We start from the raw sequence: 20,016 nt of genomic DNA on the forward strand, positions 1-20,016 counted from the left end.
AAAATCCTGTGAAAGAAATATTCCAGTGTTTGGCTTTAAACAATCATGTGGAATATTTGGGAATAAATACAGTTGTGATTTACCACTTATAAAAATGTTTTTGAAAGCACTTGCCCAAACTGAAGCAATGTGTCTAGTGTTGTGATGTACAGTTAATTAGAAAAGCAGCATCAGGGCTAATTGCTTTTTATAGCCACTCTAAACACTCAAAGGGGATTATTATTTAGCTGCTGAGGGCCATGTGTTTCCTTACTTCTTATGAAACTTGAACAGCTTGTCTAAAGCCTGTAAATAACCTTAGACATTTTTGACAGTGAAAATTTGAATTTGTTGCTAATTTACATTACTAGTTCTCAGAAACTGGTATTTTCTCCATTTTATGAATAGGTGTATCCTTTCTGACAATATGGGCTTATGCAAAGATTTTAGTGCATTGAAAACACAGATACTACACACACACACACACACACACACACACACACACACCACAAAACTGCCTTCAGAATTGTATATCCTGTAACTCTGTTGTGTAAAAGCAATTTACAAAAAAAAGTATTAAAAGTGAAAGTCACTGATTTTTTCAGTATCTTACATCTGCCAAATGAGAAACAAAAACAAAAACCCTCTAACATGTTCTTGAGTAGAGCCTTATAGGTTTGGATAGACAAGAAGAAATCTCTGATACATTCATACTTACTCACTGACATTTAGTTCCAGTTAGACTTTCTAATGCAACGCGTTAAAAGAGCTACAGAAAATTTGACTTTGATTTATTTTTTTTAAATAAGGAGGGTTTCTTAAAAGGCTTGAAACATGTATCTGTTACCATGAATTTTAAAAGAACGATTATGAATGCATAATAAAAAAGCCAAACGAAACATTGCTCTGAATTGCTGCACAAATAACTCTGATTATAACTGTTATGACCTAGAAAAGAATCATAAGAACATTTTTCTTTTTAGCAACATATGAGTTGCTATAGAATTATACCAGTTCTTTGGTCCCACTTTCCAAATAAATAAATATATAATGCAATGTAAACTTAGAATCTTTTATTTATTCATGAGGTTGAATTTAATACTTTTATGATTTCTAGATTTTATAAGTCATACGTTATGCAACGTTTTTCACTAACTTAGTTGGGTAGCAACCATACTTCACAAATCATAGTTTCAGTCTTTACTGTTTCACTTGGGGTGTACATAGTAATCTCTCTCACTGAAAGCACATTCATTTCTGAAGTGATAAAGTAATGGAAAGTGAGGCAATTGTGTTAGTGTCAAATGCTGAGAAGAAGCACCAGAAGTAAGAGGTGGGGGTAAGTAGCAAGGGGGGAGAAAGAAGGACGATTTCACAACATGATTGTGTTTTAAGCCCATGCATATGGCCACAATTACAGTCACAACATAATTTGGCAACAGTAGCAGAATTAGATTTAAACAAATTGATGTTACACTGCAGTAATTCAGAACGAGCTTGTTGCATTTATAAACCATAACAAGAAGCAGAGTGAATTAATAAACGCTTCTTGTCACTAAAAATAAAAAAGGGAATAATTGCTGAGATGGAGTTAACAGATGACTTAGTCAGCATCCTTTCAGCCTAGACATGGGAAAGTGAAGGTCACCCCCATCTTGGATGACAAAGAGGGAACATTTTGTTGGTAAACAAATTAATCTTTTGAAAGGTCGCCATTTGTTTTAAGTTTTTATACAGTTCTTGTCATCTGGAATCAGAAACTGTCATTTCACTAGGCAGGGGTGCAGCTGAAGCAGACAAAGCTGCTTCTGTACCTATCAGCATTCCTTGACAAAACCCGGTGCCTGATTGTGATGCTATGGGCTGCTGGTTTACAGCTGTCTCCGGACAAGAATGGAGGCCCACCCCTGAATTCCAATAAGATGGGCCTGCATATTCCGCCTGCTGTAAGCTGGCCCTCTGCCCACAAGTAAAATGTATTGCAGTTCAAGCCAGCAATTATCTCTTTTACTTCCTTCTGTGCTGCTTCTGTTGCTTTTTTCCAAAAACAGATGTATATGTATATGTATAACTGATTCACTTTGTTATAAAGCAGAAACTAACACACCATTGTAAAGCAATTATACTCCAATAAAGATGTTAAAAAAAAGAACAAAAAAACCCAGATGTGGGTATTCACTCAAGTTCTGCATCTATTCTTTCTCACACCCGCCAGGGCAGAATTTTGACAGAGGTAGGGTTTGAGGGAGCCAGCAGACAACAATCAGACAGAATTTCTCTGAGGACAGTTTAAAAAGAAAATGTTGATTTTCCAGGAAATGCAGAGTCAGCATCTTGGTCCCCCTCCCTTTCCCCAGGAGCATTTGGTAAATTAAATTAGTTGAACAAAAGGAAATAGTTTAAAGTCATTCAGAAATGCCGTATCTTATTTATGACACATAGTCATTACCCAAGGACTGTGATGGCATGTACCACATCCCTGTTTCTGTCATTAAAGGGAGCTTTCTCCTCAGGTTGTCTTGAAAGAGTTTTCAAGAAGACAGTGACTTTTCATGTTCTTCTTGACTATAGCCTACTCCACCAACGTGGTGGCAGTAGAAGTGGTGTACTGCCTTTGGACGTTGTCACTATTGAGAATTTTAGTTCTGCTTTGGTTTGGAGTGCTGGGAAAGCTGAAGAAAATGATATGTCATTGGCTCATGTCCGGTTCTCTCACAAAAGCCCATGTGGGAGTGGGGAGAGGCAATCAGAGGCCATACCTTCATCACAAACATTCTCTAACTTCTTCAGAATGCTGTATTTCTCGAGTTTCTGTGCTGAGATCCTGTATGCGTTCCCAAACCAACTCCATGCCAAACTCCAACCACTTTTTAGCTGGGAGCATCATGGTTCTGGGTCAGACTGCCTGGTGTGGACTCTAACTAGAAAGGGAACCTCCCCAAAACGGCCTCCATTTCCTCATGTGTACAATGTCCATAATAAGAGTATCTCATAGGATTATATTGAGATTTAAATGAGATAATTCAAAGCACTTAGCAAAGGTCCTGGTACAAATAAGTGGTCTGAAAATATTAGTTATGACTACTGGCAATCTTCACATATTGTATTATGCCATGTTTTATACAGTCATTTAAAACTTACATTATTGTAGGGGTCGAGGGGGAAAACCAAAGTATTACTGAGGTCCCTTCCAGGGATTCTATTTAATATTTCACGTGATGATGCCCTCTTTCCCATACTGATATGAGGACAGGGACCTTGTTGTCTGCACTGTTTGTCTGTTTTTCACATCGTCCACTGCAGCAAGCAGTGTTTTGCACATAATAGAAGAGGACTAATTGGTCTCATCCATCCAGTCCCTGCACTGAAGCTATGTTACCTGATGCCAAGTCTAGAAGTGAAGTAGTGGTTTTGCTGGCTCCCAGCAGGCACAGGGCACCTTCCCACTGGGCCATCTGATGGAGTTTACCTAGGGAAACATCCTTGCTCCTGGATTCTTGTAACAGCCTGGCCACCAACTAGCTGTTCCTAGGGGCCAGTTACTCTAGCTCGCTCGTTCTCATTTTCCTGGTTTATAAAATGGCGAGGCTAGATGGGAGGCAGTCTGGGGTGGTAGGAAGGGCTTGGAATTGAATGGATCAGAGTTTGGGTCCTACCTGCCATTTTTCCAGTTGTGTACCCCGAGGTAAGCAAATTAACATCTCAGGTCCTCCGTTTCCTCTTCTGTAACATCAGAATAATGGTGTCTACTAGGCAAGGGTGTTATGGGGATTATAGATAACATATTGACATTGCTGGAACATAATAGGTGCCTAATAATGTTCCTGTCTTTCTGAAAAATTAATGAATATTAAAAATCTCATACTTATCCCTTTTTTACACCTTTGTGTGCAGAAAAGGATCTGATTTGGCTCCTTTCACACTCCAGTGTAAATGAGTAATAAGGTTTAATGCTTTGGTTTTCAAATTGTCATGGAGAGCTCCAATAAGCTTCAGGGAGCCTGCAAGCATTTAATTCATATTTCATTTTTATGATAAATATTTAAGCAATTTGAAGTGTAATAAACTATAATACATACATACCTAAGTTTGATACCAAATTTTAATGCATTAGATACCATCAATGCATTAATTTGTGCTATTTGGTTAACTCCACGAGCACATGGACGCACACACATGTATGTGTGTGTATGTGTGTGTGTGTGCATGCACGCATTTGAATTTCTTATAAGGGCGTTTTTTAATTAGATAGGGTTTATCTGTGTACTAGTCATATTTTGAAATGCACATCTGCTCATATACACTCCTATAATAATCACACAGGACAAATAAGTGAAAATTAAATGAGCTAATACATGTCAAGGTCTTAAAGCAGTGCCTAGCCCCGGGTAAGCATGTCATTAACATTAGCTGGTATTAGTATTACATACACCACCTGTGTGCTCCCAGCCATTAAAAGCCAGACAAGCACTCTGGTACACATGTTTGGCATGACATAATAGTCAACTGTACAATTATAATAATGCATGTTGCATCATGATAATATATAGCATTATAAATTGTTTCATCGCTCATTTTAATTTTGAGTTGGGTCTTATCTGATTCAAAATGTGCTATAGGATCTTCATTTGGCATTGCAGGGTTGCAATGTTACTTGGTTTACATCTGCAGATAAAAGGTCAGCAATGAAACATCATCTTAAAATTTTGGATTCATTGTGCAAAACAAATTTAGACTGTTTTGAAACTGAGTGGATATCTGAAAAAGAAGGGTGCTGAGATATTTGAAAATAAATTTAAATGGGACATGATGAACATGTTAAAATGGTATATGGGACATTTGAAAAGTACTTTTGGTCATTCAACTCTTCAGTAATAATAGCCCTCATTAAGTATGCCAGACACTGTGTTAAGTGCTTTATGTACACTATCTTACTTAACCTTTACACCTACAAAATACATGCTCTTTTTATAATAATTTTACACATGAGGAAACTGAGACTAAGATTAAGCTACTTGCCTAAGGTTACGAAGTAAGTAAGGAATTCAGGATTCAAATGGTTTACTAATCTTGTCAAATTTCCCCAAATTAAGTACTAATCCTTAATTACTAAGTAATATGAACAGTTGATAAATATTATTAGTGATTCTACTCTGAAACAAAAATTCCTACTAGTCTTCAAACTTCTGGATCATTTTAATTGAAGAAAATCCTGAGATTATAAGTGCCATAACAAACTGTTAGCTACAAATTACTTATCTATTTAGGTCAGGATTTTCTCCATCTTGTGCACGTAAAATATAATACAGAAATAAGGTGTATGCTCTGATGGATGTAAGGTTGCAGCTATTATCTATAGCTCTTGATGTCATAATTTGCCTTTATCAAAATACCCTCTTTCCAATGTTGATTTATATATGAATACATATAAATATATATGAATTCTTATTTATATATAATACAACATGTAACATTATACTAAATTTGTATAAAACTTGCATTTATTTACATATCAGCATTCTATTTAAGAATGCATCTGGGGCTTCCCTGGTGGCGCAGTGGTTGAGAGTCCACCTGCTGATGCAGGGGACACGGGTTCGTGCCCTGGTCCGGGAGGATCCCACATACTGCGGAGCAGCTAGGCCCGTGAGCCATGGACGCTGAGCCTGCGCATCCGGAGCCTGTGCTCCGCAACGGGAGAGGCCACAGCAGTGAGAGGCCCATGTACCGCAAATAAATAAATAAATAATGCGTCTGAAAAATAGATTCTACTGCTAAAAATAAATATGAAAATCTTTGGCATAGAGAATTACCTCTCCCATGGGTTTTTGCTTTTTATCAAGAGTAAATCCTCTATTTAATTAAACCAAAGGAGTTAGACTCTATTAAGGGATTTCAAGCATGAGTGAACAGGGAGAAGAGGGATTTGGGGGATGCAGGAAGAGAGCCTTTGCATTGCCCTGGACTCATTCCAGGTCAGCAGCCACCTGCTAACTAGCCAGCCCTGCTCCCTGATGTGATCCAACGTCTTTGCACTTTGTGACTTGGGCTTTGGACTTGAGATTTTGTTGTTGTTATTGTTTTTGTTTGTTTGTTTGTTTTTGTGGTACGTGGGCCTCTCTCACTGTTGTGGCCTCTCCCGTTGCAGAGCACAGGCTCCGGACGTGCAGGCTCAGTGGCCATGGCTCACGGGCCCAGCTGCTCCGCGGCATGTGGGATCTTCCCAGATCGGGGCATGAACCTGTGTCCCCTGCATCGGCAGGCGGACTCTCAACCACTGCGCCACCAGGGAAGCCCTGGACTTGAGTTTTGATATCTGTTTGACTCCGTACTAAGAGACTGTGTTTCTAACCTTATGATTTCACTTTGAAAAGCTAAAAATTAGGTAGATGGAGGAGCCTGAGTCAGCGCTATGATAGGTTTAAGACACAAGGGGTCCATGGATAGAAATGTATTTCAGTATAATTGGCTTCCAGTGTATATTATTTTATGCATTTATAATAACATTATTCTCAGAAAGGATCCATAGCCTTCACCAGACTGCCAAAGAGGTTCATGACACGCCCCCCACGCAAAAGTTAGAACTCTCTGCGATAGATCTTTTCTTACACACAAACACCAAGCGTGGTGCAAAGTGTGCATCAGAACAGAGAAGAATCCTAAAAACTGTATTCTTTATGGATGAAAGAGCCACTTCTTAGTTGATGGTGCAGGAAACCCACCAAAAAAAGTGGCTATATCTAGATTGCCATTCATATTTTCATGAGTTGTATCTTCATGAGTGAAGATATAAAACTTCATGTTTTTGTCTACTGTTGTTTTTTTTTATTGCAAGGAGGAAAGTGGTAATGCTTGCAATATTACAGTAAGTGCTCTGTTTAAAATGAAGCGAAGGAAAAATACTACAGCAAGTAGCACAACAGCATTAGCCACAAGAGAAACGGGCCTAATAGAATTGTTTTTATCATGGCCCAGTTTAATTATCTACTGAGAGGTACTTGAGATGAATAAATACTATTGCTGTGTTCTCCAATATTCTAACCCATTGTACCTTAAACTGTACTTGAATTCAAATATACGTTCCTAGCCTTTTAAAACTTCTTTGGTAGAAGAGAAGTTAAGTACCCACAGTCTAGAGTGATCCACCCTATACTTTCTTTAAAAGCACAGCTTCTGAATCAGAATGTGTAATGTGAGCCCAGGAGATATTTATTTGGAGGAGATCTGTAAAGACTGTAAAGTTGGGATGATATGCCACCAAAATGCTCCATTTATATAGCCTTGTAATTTCCATCTCTATCTTCAATGATAGTCTGAATACATCTGTTTATGGTTGGTAACTAAGAGGTCTGAAAGCAACCATGCACACAGTTAGTGGAAAGAACCATAGACTGAGAGAAGAGTCAGAGGACTTGGGTGCTAATCCTGCCTCTGCTGCTATAAGTCAAGTTACCACAGGTACATCACTTAGCCTCTAAAGACTGAGATTCCTCGTCTGTATGCTGAGAAGACAAATTGGCTTATTCAGAGTCATCATTACAGCCACAGCCCCAATGGTGTGACTCCCAGATTAAAGTGCCTCCTTTGCTGCCTTATGGGACCGCCAGTCTCTCAGGGCAGACAAAGTAGTGGTCAGTATAACTGATGGATGGAGGCAAGCTTTAAGATAGGCCTTAGTGGAACTGATGGGCATGGCTGAAAGCAGAGGTGGCATGTATTTTAACCACTGGAAGCAACAGAAGCAAAGGCAGAGATGGAGAATAATGAAAGTAATGGAGGATGGTTAGAGCTTTGCCTAATCATGTTGAATTTTTATAAAGGAAGAAACAACAAGATGTGGTTCGATGTGTAGAGCCAATTGATGGGTGCCCTTGAATGGGCCACTGAAATCTAATTGTGTGACCTCAGTCTAGATCATAAAGAGAAGGGCTTAAGGCAGACAGTTTCTGAGATTACATCACTTCTCCAGATGCTTTAACTGAAGGGCAGCTTGAGAATTCTCCTGAACAACCTCTCTCCCTTGATGTCCTCATTGGTTATTTCTTTTTTTTACGTATTATTTATTTATTTTTGGGCGTGTTGGGTCTTTGTTGCTGCCCACGGGCTTTCTCTAGTTGTGGAGAGCAGGGGCTACTCGTCGTTGCGGTGCGCGGGCTTCTCATTGCAGTGGCTTCTCTTGTTGCGGAGCACGGGCTGTAGAGCACAGGCTCAGTAGTTGTGGCACACGGGCTTAGCTGCTCCAAGACATGTGGGATCTTCCCAGACCAGGGCTTGAACCCGTGTCCCCTGCATTAGCAGGTGGATTCTTAACCACTGTGCCACCAGGGAAGCCCTTCCTCATTGGTTATTAAACTTTATTTCCTCTCCCTTTGGGTACAAAGATTTCTTGAATAGCGCTATCTGCTGAACTTGTTAGAAGTTCATGAAACTGCCTAATTAGAGTTCTATAGGCAGCACCTCACCCTATACATACAACTCTCTGTCCCTTTCATATGAATGGCCACTCAGAGCTGGCCAGTCTAGCTGGATGGCTATTTCCTCTTAAGCTCTCTTTCTGTCCTAATGCTGAATACCCCACTGCTGCCTAGGTTTCTACCGGTTACTCCATCCCTAATCCCCACCCTGTTTTACTTTTTCCTCCAACGTTGGTCAAAAGCAGATTTTGTTTGGGACAAGAGTTGTGGAGAGAGAAGGATAAAGAATAGGAGTGGGGCTTCCCTGGTGGCGCAGTGGTTGAGAGTTCGCCTGCCGATGCAGGGGACGCGGGCTCCTGCCCCTGTCCGGGATCCCACGTGCCGCTGAGCGTCTGGGCCCGTGAGCCATGGCTGCTGAGCCTGCGCGTACGGAGCCTGTGCTCCGCAGCAGGGGAGGCCACAACAGTAAGAGGCCCGCGTACCGCAAAAAAAAAAAGGAGTGGTCGATTCCTTGCAAACATTTGCTGCCCTTCTCTTCCCCTTCTGCCCCCACACCACCCACTTCCTCTCTGTCAATTACCAGCCTCAGCACCCCTCCCCCAATCCCAGCCTCTCACCAACTTCCTATGGTCCCATCTACTCGTGCAAACAAGTGCCCAGGAGACTATCTTAATCCAAGTGTTTCCTGAAATATGGGTGTTTCCAAATTTATCATCTGTTTATACTAAATGGTGTTCGATAGGCTTTTTCCTTCCTGACTTTCCCCCTCTTTTGGAAGGAGTAAAAACCCTAAGAGACTCTCCAAAGTGTTCTTATTTAGAACAGGAATCACAAAAGTAAGTCCTCTTAGGCCAGGCAGGTGATAACTGATTGAAATGACCAGGTGTAAGAGCTGGGACTCTGAACTGAGGAGACAGGACCTCCCTACAGGAAACAGATGCCTCAGCTCTAATCTTTTGGCTGGGTTTTCATAAGAAGCTGGAAACTCGTATTCACATTTTTGGTGGAATCTCCCAATTTTTAAATATTCGCTCAGATGATTTTAAAAACCCTATGCTGGGAATTCGCTGGTGGAGCAGTGGTTAAGAATCCACCCGCCGGGCTTCCCTGGTAGCACAGTGGTTGGGAGTCCGCCTGCCGATGCAGGGGACGTGGGTTCGTGCCCTGGTCCAGGGGGATCCCGCATGCCGCAGAGCGGCTGGGCCCGTGAGCCATGTCCGCTGGGCCTGCGCGTCCGGAAAAAGAATCCACCTGCCAATGCAGGGGACACGGGTTCAATCCCTGGTCCAGGAAGATCCCACATGCTGCAGATCAACTAAGCCTGTGCACCACAACTACTGAACCTGCTCTCTAGAGCCCAAGAGCCACAACTACTGAGCCCATGTGCCACAACTACTGAAGCCACATGCCTAGAGCCTGTGCTCCACAACAAGTGAAGCCACCGCAATGAGAGGCCCGCGCACCGCAATGAAGAGTAGCCCCCCGCTCGCAGCAACTAGAGAAAGCCTGCAAGCAGCAACGAAAACCCAACGCAGCCAAAAATAAATAAATAAAATAAAGTTATAATAAATAAATAAATAAATAAAAACCCTATGTGGTCAAAGAAAGTAGTCTCCAGGCTATACCTGTCTTGCAGGTCAGCAATTTGCATCTCAGAGCCCCGCTGAAGTGCTATTACTTTGGTGCAGTTCAGGGTATAATGCTCAACTTTGTAGGATTAGAGATTGATTTTGTCAGAGTTGATCAATCTCTTGGGTGCAGCTGGACTCACAAGAGGCTGATGTACAAACTGGAACGCCACTTTATTTATTCTAAGGAGAGCTATAATGGCCAAACAGACCTGAATGTTCAAGTCAGTCTGATCTGATGAGCATATTGTATCCTTATTACAAAGCTACACAGAAAGCCCAGTTAGAAGCCTGCTTAGTGAACAGGGAAACTGACTAAGGGTAATTAGTTGGATGATCTTCATGGTGAGCAGCATCACACATTTATAGTCTGATGCATCCATCTGTGAAGCTACTTCTGCCAAAGGGATATGAATACATCCTTGGGAAGTGAGTGCTTTAGGGGCACTGAGAAATTCTGACTCTCTGATTCAACATTTTATAATAAATAGCTACTGTCTGCTTGGACTTGACTATGAATTATGTTGCACCGTGCTGAGCTGCTTATATCCACAACCACATTTATCCCTGTGGGATGAATGATATTACCCCATCTTACTGATTAAAAAAAACTACGGGGCTTCCCTGGTGGTGCAGTGGTTGAGAGTCTGCCTGCCAATGCAGGGGACACGGGTTCGTGACCCGGTCCGTGAAGATCCCACATGCCGCGGAGTGGCTGGGCCCGTGAGCCATGGCCACTGAGCCTGCGCGTCTGGAGCCTGTGCTCTGCAACAGGAGATGCCACAGCAGTGAGAGGCCCGTGTACCGCAAAAAACAAACAAACAAACAAAAAACAAAAAAAACCCAAAAACCTACGGCTAGGAGGAATTAAGTTACTTGCTCCAGTCTTATAATTAGTAAGTGGTAGGGCCCAGATTCAAATCCAGGCCTATCTGATATTAGAGCCTGTGTTCTTAACCAATGCCTTCCTCTTTGCTAATTTCCTAGTATAAAAGACCACTCACCTTCAGCTGACGTCTTGTTTCTTTGATGACACTAAATAGACTACATTCCTATTCGGGGCCTGGGTCTTTTAAATCAACTTCTACATGGAGTTGGCCACATTGATCATTTATTTATTTTTCTGGTTTCACACTCAGAGTTGGGAACAGGGGTGGGGGAACCTATCTTCTTGTCACTACTCTAAACTTCCTACCCAAGTAATTGTACTACCCAGAGGAGGAAAGAATCCCTGGCTGGAAGAAACAGGATGCATATGGAAGAAAAAGAGAAAAATAAGAAAGGAGGTGAGAAGGAACCAGCCCATAAAAAGAAGTATTCTTGGGGGATTTCTTGACGAGAAACCCTGTGCTTCCCTTATCTCCCCATGTTTCCCAAGCCACCAGAGCCATGAGAGGAAAAGAATTCTCCTTTCCCCACGCCTTGCTGGTGAGAGACCCAGAAATGTCCAGTCATTAGGTTCAGTTGTACTAATATCTCACGTGAGTTTGCCGGGGGATCTTACCAGCTTGTTTAAGATGTTTCTAAGAAAACTCTTCTCTGAGTTTCAAAATACCCTCTTCCATCTTTAACTTAAAGGGGCCCATCCTTATGGAAGGTTATCAGGAGAAGCTGTAAAGTGAAAACAGGCAATCACCCCAGAGAGGTAGCTGACTACCAAGAAACTATTGTCCCAACATCCTCTTCTCCATCCATGTAAAGATGCACTTGATACCTAATACTGGATTCATTCAATATAACCACAATTTAGGGGGAAAGAGGATTGACTCTTTCAGTGAAGGATTTTCAAAACTGTAACCTTCTCATTATGGAATTATCATTTCATTGAAAACACTGAAATTCCAGGGGAAGTACCTGTCACCATCTTTCCACCGTCTTGGGTTTATTATTCCATTTACCAGTAGTTTCAAGAGTAGGACCTAGATTTTACTAGAGGGGAGGATAATTCCCCCACTAGAACCTCCATCTTCCAGCCTGGAGAATCTACAGGACACCCAGCTGTGCCACCGAGCAGAGCTGCACCCTAAGCTGAAATGTGTAACCTGCTCAGGAAACTGCACGTTAAATAATGCACTCCTGAGTCCTTCTCTGCGTTGGGCGTGGTGTTAAGCACAATACAGTTGGATTGTCTCATGTAATCCTCGCACTAACTCTACAAGTTAAGTACTATTACTACTTTCTTTTTTTTTTTTTTTTTTTTTGCGGTACACGGGCCTCTCACTGTCGTGGCCCCTCCCGTAGCAGAGCACAGGCTCTGGACGCACAGGCTCAGCGGCCATGGCTCACGGGCCCAGCCGCTCCGCGGCATGTGTGATCTTCCCGGACCGGGGCACGAACCCGTGTCCCCTGCATCGGCAGGCGGACTCTCAACCACTGCGCCACCAGGGAAGCCCACTATTTTCATTTGATATTTGGGGAAACTGAGGCAAAGGTGGTTAAATAACTTACCCAAAGTCACACAACTAAAGGTCAAAGGGTCATAATTCAAACTCACCCAGTCTGACTTCCAAGTTGGCATTCTTAATCCTTATTCCACCTTATTCCATCCTTAATCCACCTCCAGGTAGCTTTGAGGATGGTGATTTTAACCTGCATCTGAGGGGCAGAGCTGGGACCCTGCCAATAATTACTTCCTTGATGACCAAGAAATTTGTGGAGAAATTTCTCTACCTTGATCTGGGAATAGAAGTAAAAGATCAAACTACTTAGTGAGAAGCTACATTAACACAAGGATTAGAACAATAAGAGGAGATGGTACTTTTTTCCCCTAGCTGTACTGAAATATAATTGACATATAATATTGTGTAAATTTAAGGTGTACAATGTGATGATTAGATACATGATTATGTATTTAATGATTATGACAATAAGGTTAGTTAACACTTCTATCACCTCATATAATTACCTTTTGTGTGAGTGTGTGTGTGGTAAGAACATTTAAGATCTACTCTCTAGAGCTGGTACTTTTAGCATGGAAACTCCCCCCAACTAGATTGTAAACCCCTTTGAGGGCAGGGACCATATTTCCAACATCAAGCATAGTGCCCAATCTGGTCAGAATCCAACGAAAATTTACTCTTGATGTGTGTATGTGGTTAATGACTTTGAGTAACAAGTTCTTAAGGAATTGTATAATTGAGTTAGGCTATGTCAAGTTAAGTAATGAAATACCATGTACCTCATTTGACTACATTTGTAGAGCTCTCCTCTTTCGGGCCATAAAAATGTCTTCCCAGATCTCTTCAGGTAGAATTAATTTTCTCATTCCTAGGTTATCGTTGCATGCTTTAAAGTCTTTACATGAATTTACTGAGCAATGTCAAAGAACAGTTGAATAAATAAAATATATATCATACTCCTGAAAAGGAAAAACGATTATAATAAAAATGCCAGTTCTTTACAAATTAATCTTTATATTTAATGTAATTCCATTCAAAATTCTTATGGGTTTTATTTGGTTTGCATGGAATATTAATTCTTTTCAACTTGCCAGTGTTCATCATCTTAAAAAATAAATAGCCAAAGGCTTCATTCTTTTCCCCTAAAGAAGATTAATGAAGGTGAACTTTCCATACTTCTTATTAAAACATAGGATATAATTACAGCAATTATAGATTGGGAGTTTGGAATTGACACATACACACTGCTATATTTAAAATAGATAACCAACAAGGACCTACTGTATAGCACAGGGAACTCTGTACAGTATTCTGTAATAATCTAAATGGGAAAAGAACTTGAAAAAGAATAGATACATGTATATGTATAACTGAATCACTTTGCTGTACACCTGAAACTAACACAACATTGTTAATCAACTATTCGCCAATATAAAATTAAAATTAAGAAAAATAATAATTTAAAAAATTACAACAATTATAATAGCATCCTCTGGGCACAAAAATTAACAGACAGATTAATTAATGGAATAAAAGAAATGAGCATAGATATTGACTTTAGTATAAAAAAATAACTGAAAGTGTAATAAAGGTGACACTAAGTCAGTAGGAAAGGGAGGACCTGCTAGGTAAATAGTGCTGAATCATTTGGCTAAATATTTGGGGAAAAAGCATTAAGTTAATTCTAACCTTACATTCTATACAAAAGAAAACTCCAGATGGATTAAATAAAATGTTAAAAAAAGAAAAAAAAAGAGAACCATAAAAGGGAACTATTTTTCAAGTTAGTTGAAGGAAGACTGTCACGTGGCATGCGGGATCTTAGCTCCCCGACTAGGGCTCAAATCCATGTCCCTGCAATGGCAGCTCAGAGTCCTAACCACTGGACCGCCAGGGAAGTCCTGGAAGATTTTTTTTTTAATTGAAGTGTAGTTGATTTATAATGTTGTGTTAGTTACCGAAAAGTGATTCAGTTTTTTTAATATATATATATATATATATATATATTCTTTTCCCTTATAGGTTATTACAAAATATTGAGTATACTTACCTGTACTATACAGTAGGTCCTTGTTGGTTATCTATTTTATATAAAGTAGTATGTATCTGTTAATCACAAGCTCCTAATCTATCTTTCCCCACACCTTCCCCTTTGGTAACCAGTTTGTTTTCTATGTCTATTCTGTTTGTTTTGTAAATAAATTCATTTGTACCATTTTTTTAGATTCCACATATAAGTGATACCATATGATATTTGTCTTTCTCTGTCTGACTTATCATTTAGTATGATAATTTCTAGGTCCATCCATGTTGTTGCAAATGGCATTATTTCATTCTTTTTTATGGCTGAGTAATATTCCATTGTGTGTGTGTGTGTGTGTGTGTGTGTGTGTGTGTGTGTGTGTGTGTATACCACATTTTCTTTATGCATTCATCTGTCGATGGACACTTAGGTTGCTTCCATGTCTTGGCTATTGTAAATAGTGCTGCTGTGAACATTGGGGTGTGTGTATCTTATCGAATTAGGGTTTTCTCTGGATATATGCCCAGGAGTGGGATTGCTGGATCATATGGTAACTGTGTTTTTAGTTTTTTAAGGAACCTCCACACTGTTCTCCATAATGGCTGCAACAATTTACATTCTCCCCAACAGTGTAGGAGTGTTCCCTCTTCTCCATACCCTCTCCAGCATTTTTTATTTGTAGACTTTTTGATGAAAAGGAAGATTTTTAAAAACACTGTTAGCCTCATACAATATTAACAATCCTCATTACAAGAAAAGTCCCTGTTTACATTGGGCTCCAGTCCTGGATTTGTCACTAACTTCTCTGTGATTTTTGGGCAAATCACTTATACTCTTTGGGACTTAATTTGCTCATTTGTAAACTTAGGGCACTGGATCAAATCATCTCTAAGATATCATCCAGTTCTGACAATCCATAATTCTGATTCTGCTCAAAAATCTTTTTCCTTTGGCTCTGTTCCAAAGGAATATTGGGCATTTATGCCCATCAACATAGGACATGTAATACAGGAAAGCAGACCAGGTGAAGCTGTTTTCTCTTCTGACTGTGGAAGTAAAATTCACAGAAGGCATTGATATCTTCATCTTCCATTAATACATTTAATGAAGCATTTATTGACGACCTATTATATACCTGACCCTGTCCTAGTGACTTTTATGTGTTATCACTGCATACTCAGAGCATGTCAGAGAGATCATTATTCCCGTAATACTCTCAGGATTGTACAGGTTAAGATATATGACCAAGTCATGTAATTAACATGTGGCTAACTCAAAATTTAGACATGTATTTTCTTGACAGTCTGATTCGGAGTCCAGGAAAATTATTCCAAGAGAATCTGTGCAAAAAGGACAAACTCTTAACACACACACATGGTATTAAGCTGATCTAATATACTTAAAAATCAGATTTTTTACTAAATGAATAATGTTGTAATTTTTAACGGACTTAATTTGTATTTGGGAGTCAATTCCTTCATTGACTTAAAAACACCTGAACTAGAAGCATTCCTAGCCTGCTTTCAGGTTTGCTTAGGCATCTCTTCTGCAGACTTCACTGATACAACATAGGAATTATGGCAAAGCCCAGTGGAGTCATTGAACTAAAAGTCTCAATACTGCTCAGGAAGTGATGCCAAATTAAACAAAAAGAGTCCCAGCAGTTCTGCAGCTGCGTGCCAACCCAACTGCTAGTATGAGGTAAATGAAGACCAAACTTCATTTCACTTGTGACCCTAGCCAGTATTTAAACAAAAATGCCTAGAGACGACACACTGTTCTATAATAAGGGAATAAATATCAATAGCAAAAATAATTATAAAAAACAATAAACTACTCGCAAAGACTTTCTTAGATCTTAACTGAAAGGACTACCATTTAAACTCATCGCCTCTCATGTAGTCGCTAGTAAAGGGTGAGACAGTAGATTGTAAGCATCAATTTGTAATACATAGCCCTAGGTTTACATAAAAAAATTATATAGAAGGCAGAGGTATTCCTGTTGCTTTCCTTTCCATGTCTTGTGACAATGTTTGAGTGAAGGTGTGGTATTAATATTCACCATTATGCAAAGATCACAAGCATAAGTAACCCAAAATTTTTTTTTCTTGTATGAGATGTAATAAACATGCAGGTGAAATGCCAGTACTTTATTATTCTTTCACTTTTCTAGATTTTTTTCAATCTGGAGTGATTTCCAGTTTTTAAAAATTTCTATTGGAATGCTACACTTAATGCTACTAAATATAGAGAGACAAAATAGAACCAAAAATAGTTAGATTTTTGTCAGTCTGAATCTATCAGAAAATCCTGAGTCCATTATATTTCAAGTTCCTTTAAAGAAAAGTTTCATGTAAAATCAAGTTATCACTTATGTTTTAACTTTGCAGAATGGTCTAATAGTAACAAATTACAGCAAGTACTGTTGTTAGCTCTGTTTTAATCCTTTGATCAGTTTTTTCCAATATGTATTCCAAAGAATACTGGTTCCTTGGAATGTTAATAGGTATTCCATGAAAGGAGGGTTTTGTGGTCCTGTAAAAGTGGTGACCATGAGGTTAAAGAGAGACAGGCTGACTTTCATACAACTAGGCCAGCTGCAGTCACTAACATGCTGATGTATATTAAGAATCTTTAGGAGGAGAGGGGCCAATGCCATTAGCAATGTTAGCAAAATTTCCTCAGAACTCTCTTTGCAGAACAGCTATAGAACCATATTCAAAGGAACAAACTTTGAGAAATTTTGCTTAAGGGCTGGATTTTATTTTAACTTTTTTTAATGGAAAAATTTTTAGAAAACATTACATTTTTTCCATCTTCATTCACATTTTACTGGGATTTAATATTTTCTCAGGGGCTTTGGGGCATCGTAACAAACTCCACTTTCTTTTTTAATGTGATGTACTGTTCAGGGCCTGTGAGGTGTGCATATGTTTGTACCTCAGACTTCTGTGTGTTCCAAATAATATTTCTTTTGGCATCCCCTCCATGGTCATCTCTACTCACCACATTCTTTGAGTCTGCTCACAATCCCAGGGTCACTTCTGCTACTAACTACCCTTTTATTATCGTAAGACCCTTTCCAGTTCTGAGAACGGTGACCCTGTGGGTGCCTTTTCTCTTCCTCCCTCCCTCCCTCCTTTCTTCTTTCTTTCTTTTTCTCTTCCTATCTCTCTTGCTCTCTTTTCTCTTTCTTCCTTATTTCTGATGTTGGTAATTGATGCTTTCTCTTTTTCTTGATCATTCTTACTGGGGTTTATCAATTTTATTAATCTTTTCTAAGAATCACTTTGGCTTTGTTGATTTTCTCTGTTATTTGTTTTCTATTTCATGTATTTCTCCTCTTATCTTTTTTATTCTCTTCCTTTTACTTATTTTGAGTTTATTTTACTCTTTTTTTAAGCTTTTTAAGATAGAATCTTAGATCATTGATTTTAGACCTTTCTTATTTTCTAAAATAAGCATTTAGACTGATAAGTTTCCCTCTAAGCAGTGTTTTTAGCTGCATCTCACAAATTTTGATATGTTGCATTTTCATGATCATTCAGTTCAAAATTTCTCTAATATTTTTTTCTTTGACTTGTGAGTGTGTTGTTAAATTTCCACATATTTGGGGATTTTAAATTTATTTTTAGTTTTCTCATTCTTTTTTTTAAATTAATTAATTAATTTTATTTTTGGCTGCGTTGGGTCTTCATTGCTGCACGTGGGCTTTCTCTAGTCGTGGCGAGCGGGGGCTACTCTTCCTTGCAGTGCACAGGCTTCTCATTGCGGCGGCTTCTCTTGTTGTGGAGCTCGGGCTCTAGGTGCGTGGGCTTCAGTAGTTGTGGCTCGCAGGCTCTAGAGCACAGGCTCAGTAGTTGTGGCGTACGGGGCTTAGTTGCTCCGTGGCATGTGGGATCTTCCCCGACTCGAACCCGTGACCCCTGCATTGGCAGATGGATTCTTAACCACTGTGCCACCAGGGAAGCCCCAGTTTTCTCATTCTTACTGAATTCTAATTTAATTCCACTGGTGACAAAGAATATACTCTATAAGATTCAAATCTTTTGAAATTGATTGAGACTTATTTTGTGGCTCAGGATATAATTTATTTTAGTGAATGTTTCATGTACACTTGAAAAGAATGTATATCTCACCATTGTTGGTTGTAGTGGTCTATAAATATCAGTTAGGTCAGGGTGGTTATTGGTGATACTCAGATTTTCTATATATATTTTTCATTATTTAGAGAATACTTAGTTTCTGTAATCAAACCCACGTTGATAAGACCTTACTTTTTTTTTTTTTGGCCATGCCACGTGGCTTGTGGGATATTAGTTCCCCAACCAGGGACTGAACCCAGGCCCTCAGCAGTGACAGCATGGAGTCCTACCACTGGACCACCAGGGAATTCCCAAGATCTTCTATATTCTTAATGATTCTTAAAATCTATTTGTTCCACAAAGTACTGAGGGTGGAATTTAAAAATCTTCAACTCTAATCAAAGATTTGTCTATTTCTTTAGTTTTAATCATTTTTATTCCATTTTTTTGTGTTAATGTTATCAGAGGCATACATGTTTATGATTTTTATGTTTTCTCAACTAATTGAGCTTTTTATCCCTCTTTCTTTTTGATAATACTCCTTGTCTTAAAGTCTACTTTGATATTAATATAGCCACTCCTTCTTTCACTTACTGTTTACATGATATATAAATCTCTTTTTTGTTGTTATTACTTCAATCTGTGTCTTTAAAACTAAAATCCATCTCATAGATAGCTTATAGTTGTATCTTGTTTTGAAAATCCAGCCTGCTAACCTCTGTTTTTTAATTAACGGTTAGTCCATTTCCATTTAATGTAAGTATTGACATGATTTGATTTAGAACGACCATTTTTCTACTTGTTTTCTATTTTTTCCAACTCTTTTTTGTCCCTTTGTTTCCTGCCTGACTTAGGATTATGTGATTTTTTTAAAAAAAATTTTTAATATTCTGTTTTATTGGCTTTTAGGTTATACCTCTTTGTATTATTTTTAGTGGTTGCCCTAGGGATTGCAGTATGCATCCTTAACTTATTAGAGTTTCCTTGGAGTTAATATTGCACCAGTTCACATACAATGTAAGGAACTTGCAAACTATAGAATTCTATTTACCTCTCAATTTTTTGTGCTTTTGTTGTCATGTAACTTACATGTATTGTAAACTGCACAATATGTTGTATTTTTTTGCCTTAAACAGTCAATTGTCTTTAAGAGAAATTAAGAGGAGAAAAATATATAGTCTTTTATATTTACTATAGAGTTCTGAGTTTCCATCTTGCATCATTTTCTGTCAGCCTAAAAAATTTCTTTTAAGCATTTCTTGTAACACATACTGCTTATGTGTCTTCTTTTATCAAAAAAAAAAGTCTTTATATTGCCTTTATAGAGAATTTTGAGTTGCCACGTTTTGGTTTTTGTAAATTAATGCTTTAAAGTTCCATTGTTTCTGATGAGAAGTTAGTAATCATTCAGATCATTGATTCCCTGTATATAATGCGTCTTTTTGTTTTTCTTTCTTTTCTGGCTACTTTCAAGTTTTTCTCTGTCTT

General features: G+C 39.0%; 2 protein-coding genes across 4 annotated transcripts in view; one reads left to right on the plus strand and one right to left on the minus strand.

Annotated features, from left to right (window-relative positions):
* Positions 1–20,016, minus strand: part of AAGAB (alpha and gamma adaptin binding protein) — a 176,614-nt gene that overhangs the window by 126,429 nt on the left and 30,169 nt on the right. The gene's annotated exons all lie outside the window — the stretch shown is intronic.
* The window catches only part of IQCH (IQ motif containing H), a 210,626-nt gene that overhangs the window by 36,705 nt on the left and 153,905 nt on the right, over positions 1–20,016 (plus strand). The window contains exon 6 of one of the 3 annotated variants that reach the window (XM_029236997.1): positions 642–1,041. The exons of the other annotated variants lie outside the window; for them this stretch is intronic. Within the exon in view, the coding sequence (XP_029092830.1) occupies positions 642–644 (3 nt within the window). The 3' untranslated portion in view covers positions 645–1,041. Of the gene's footprint in view, positions 1–641; positions 1,042–20,016 lie in introns of those variants that run through there. 3 annotated transcript variants of the gene reach the window in all.

The sequence above is a fragment of the Monodon monoceros genome, unplaced genomic scaffold, assembly GCF_005190385.1.
Source record: "Monodon monoceros isolate NGI ecotype Baffin Bay Population unplaced genomic scaffold, NGI_Narwhal_1 Super_Scaffold_21, whole genome shotgun sequence".
Classification (NCBI taxonomy): domain Eukaryota; kingdom Metazoa; phylum Chordata; class Mammalia; order Artiodactyla; family Monodontidae; genus Monodon; species Monodon monoceros.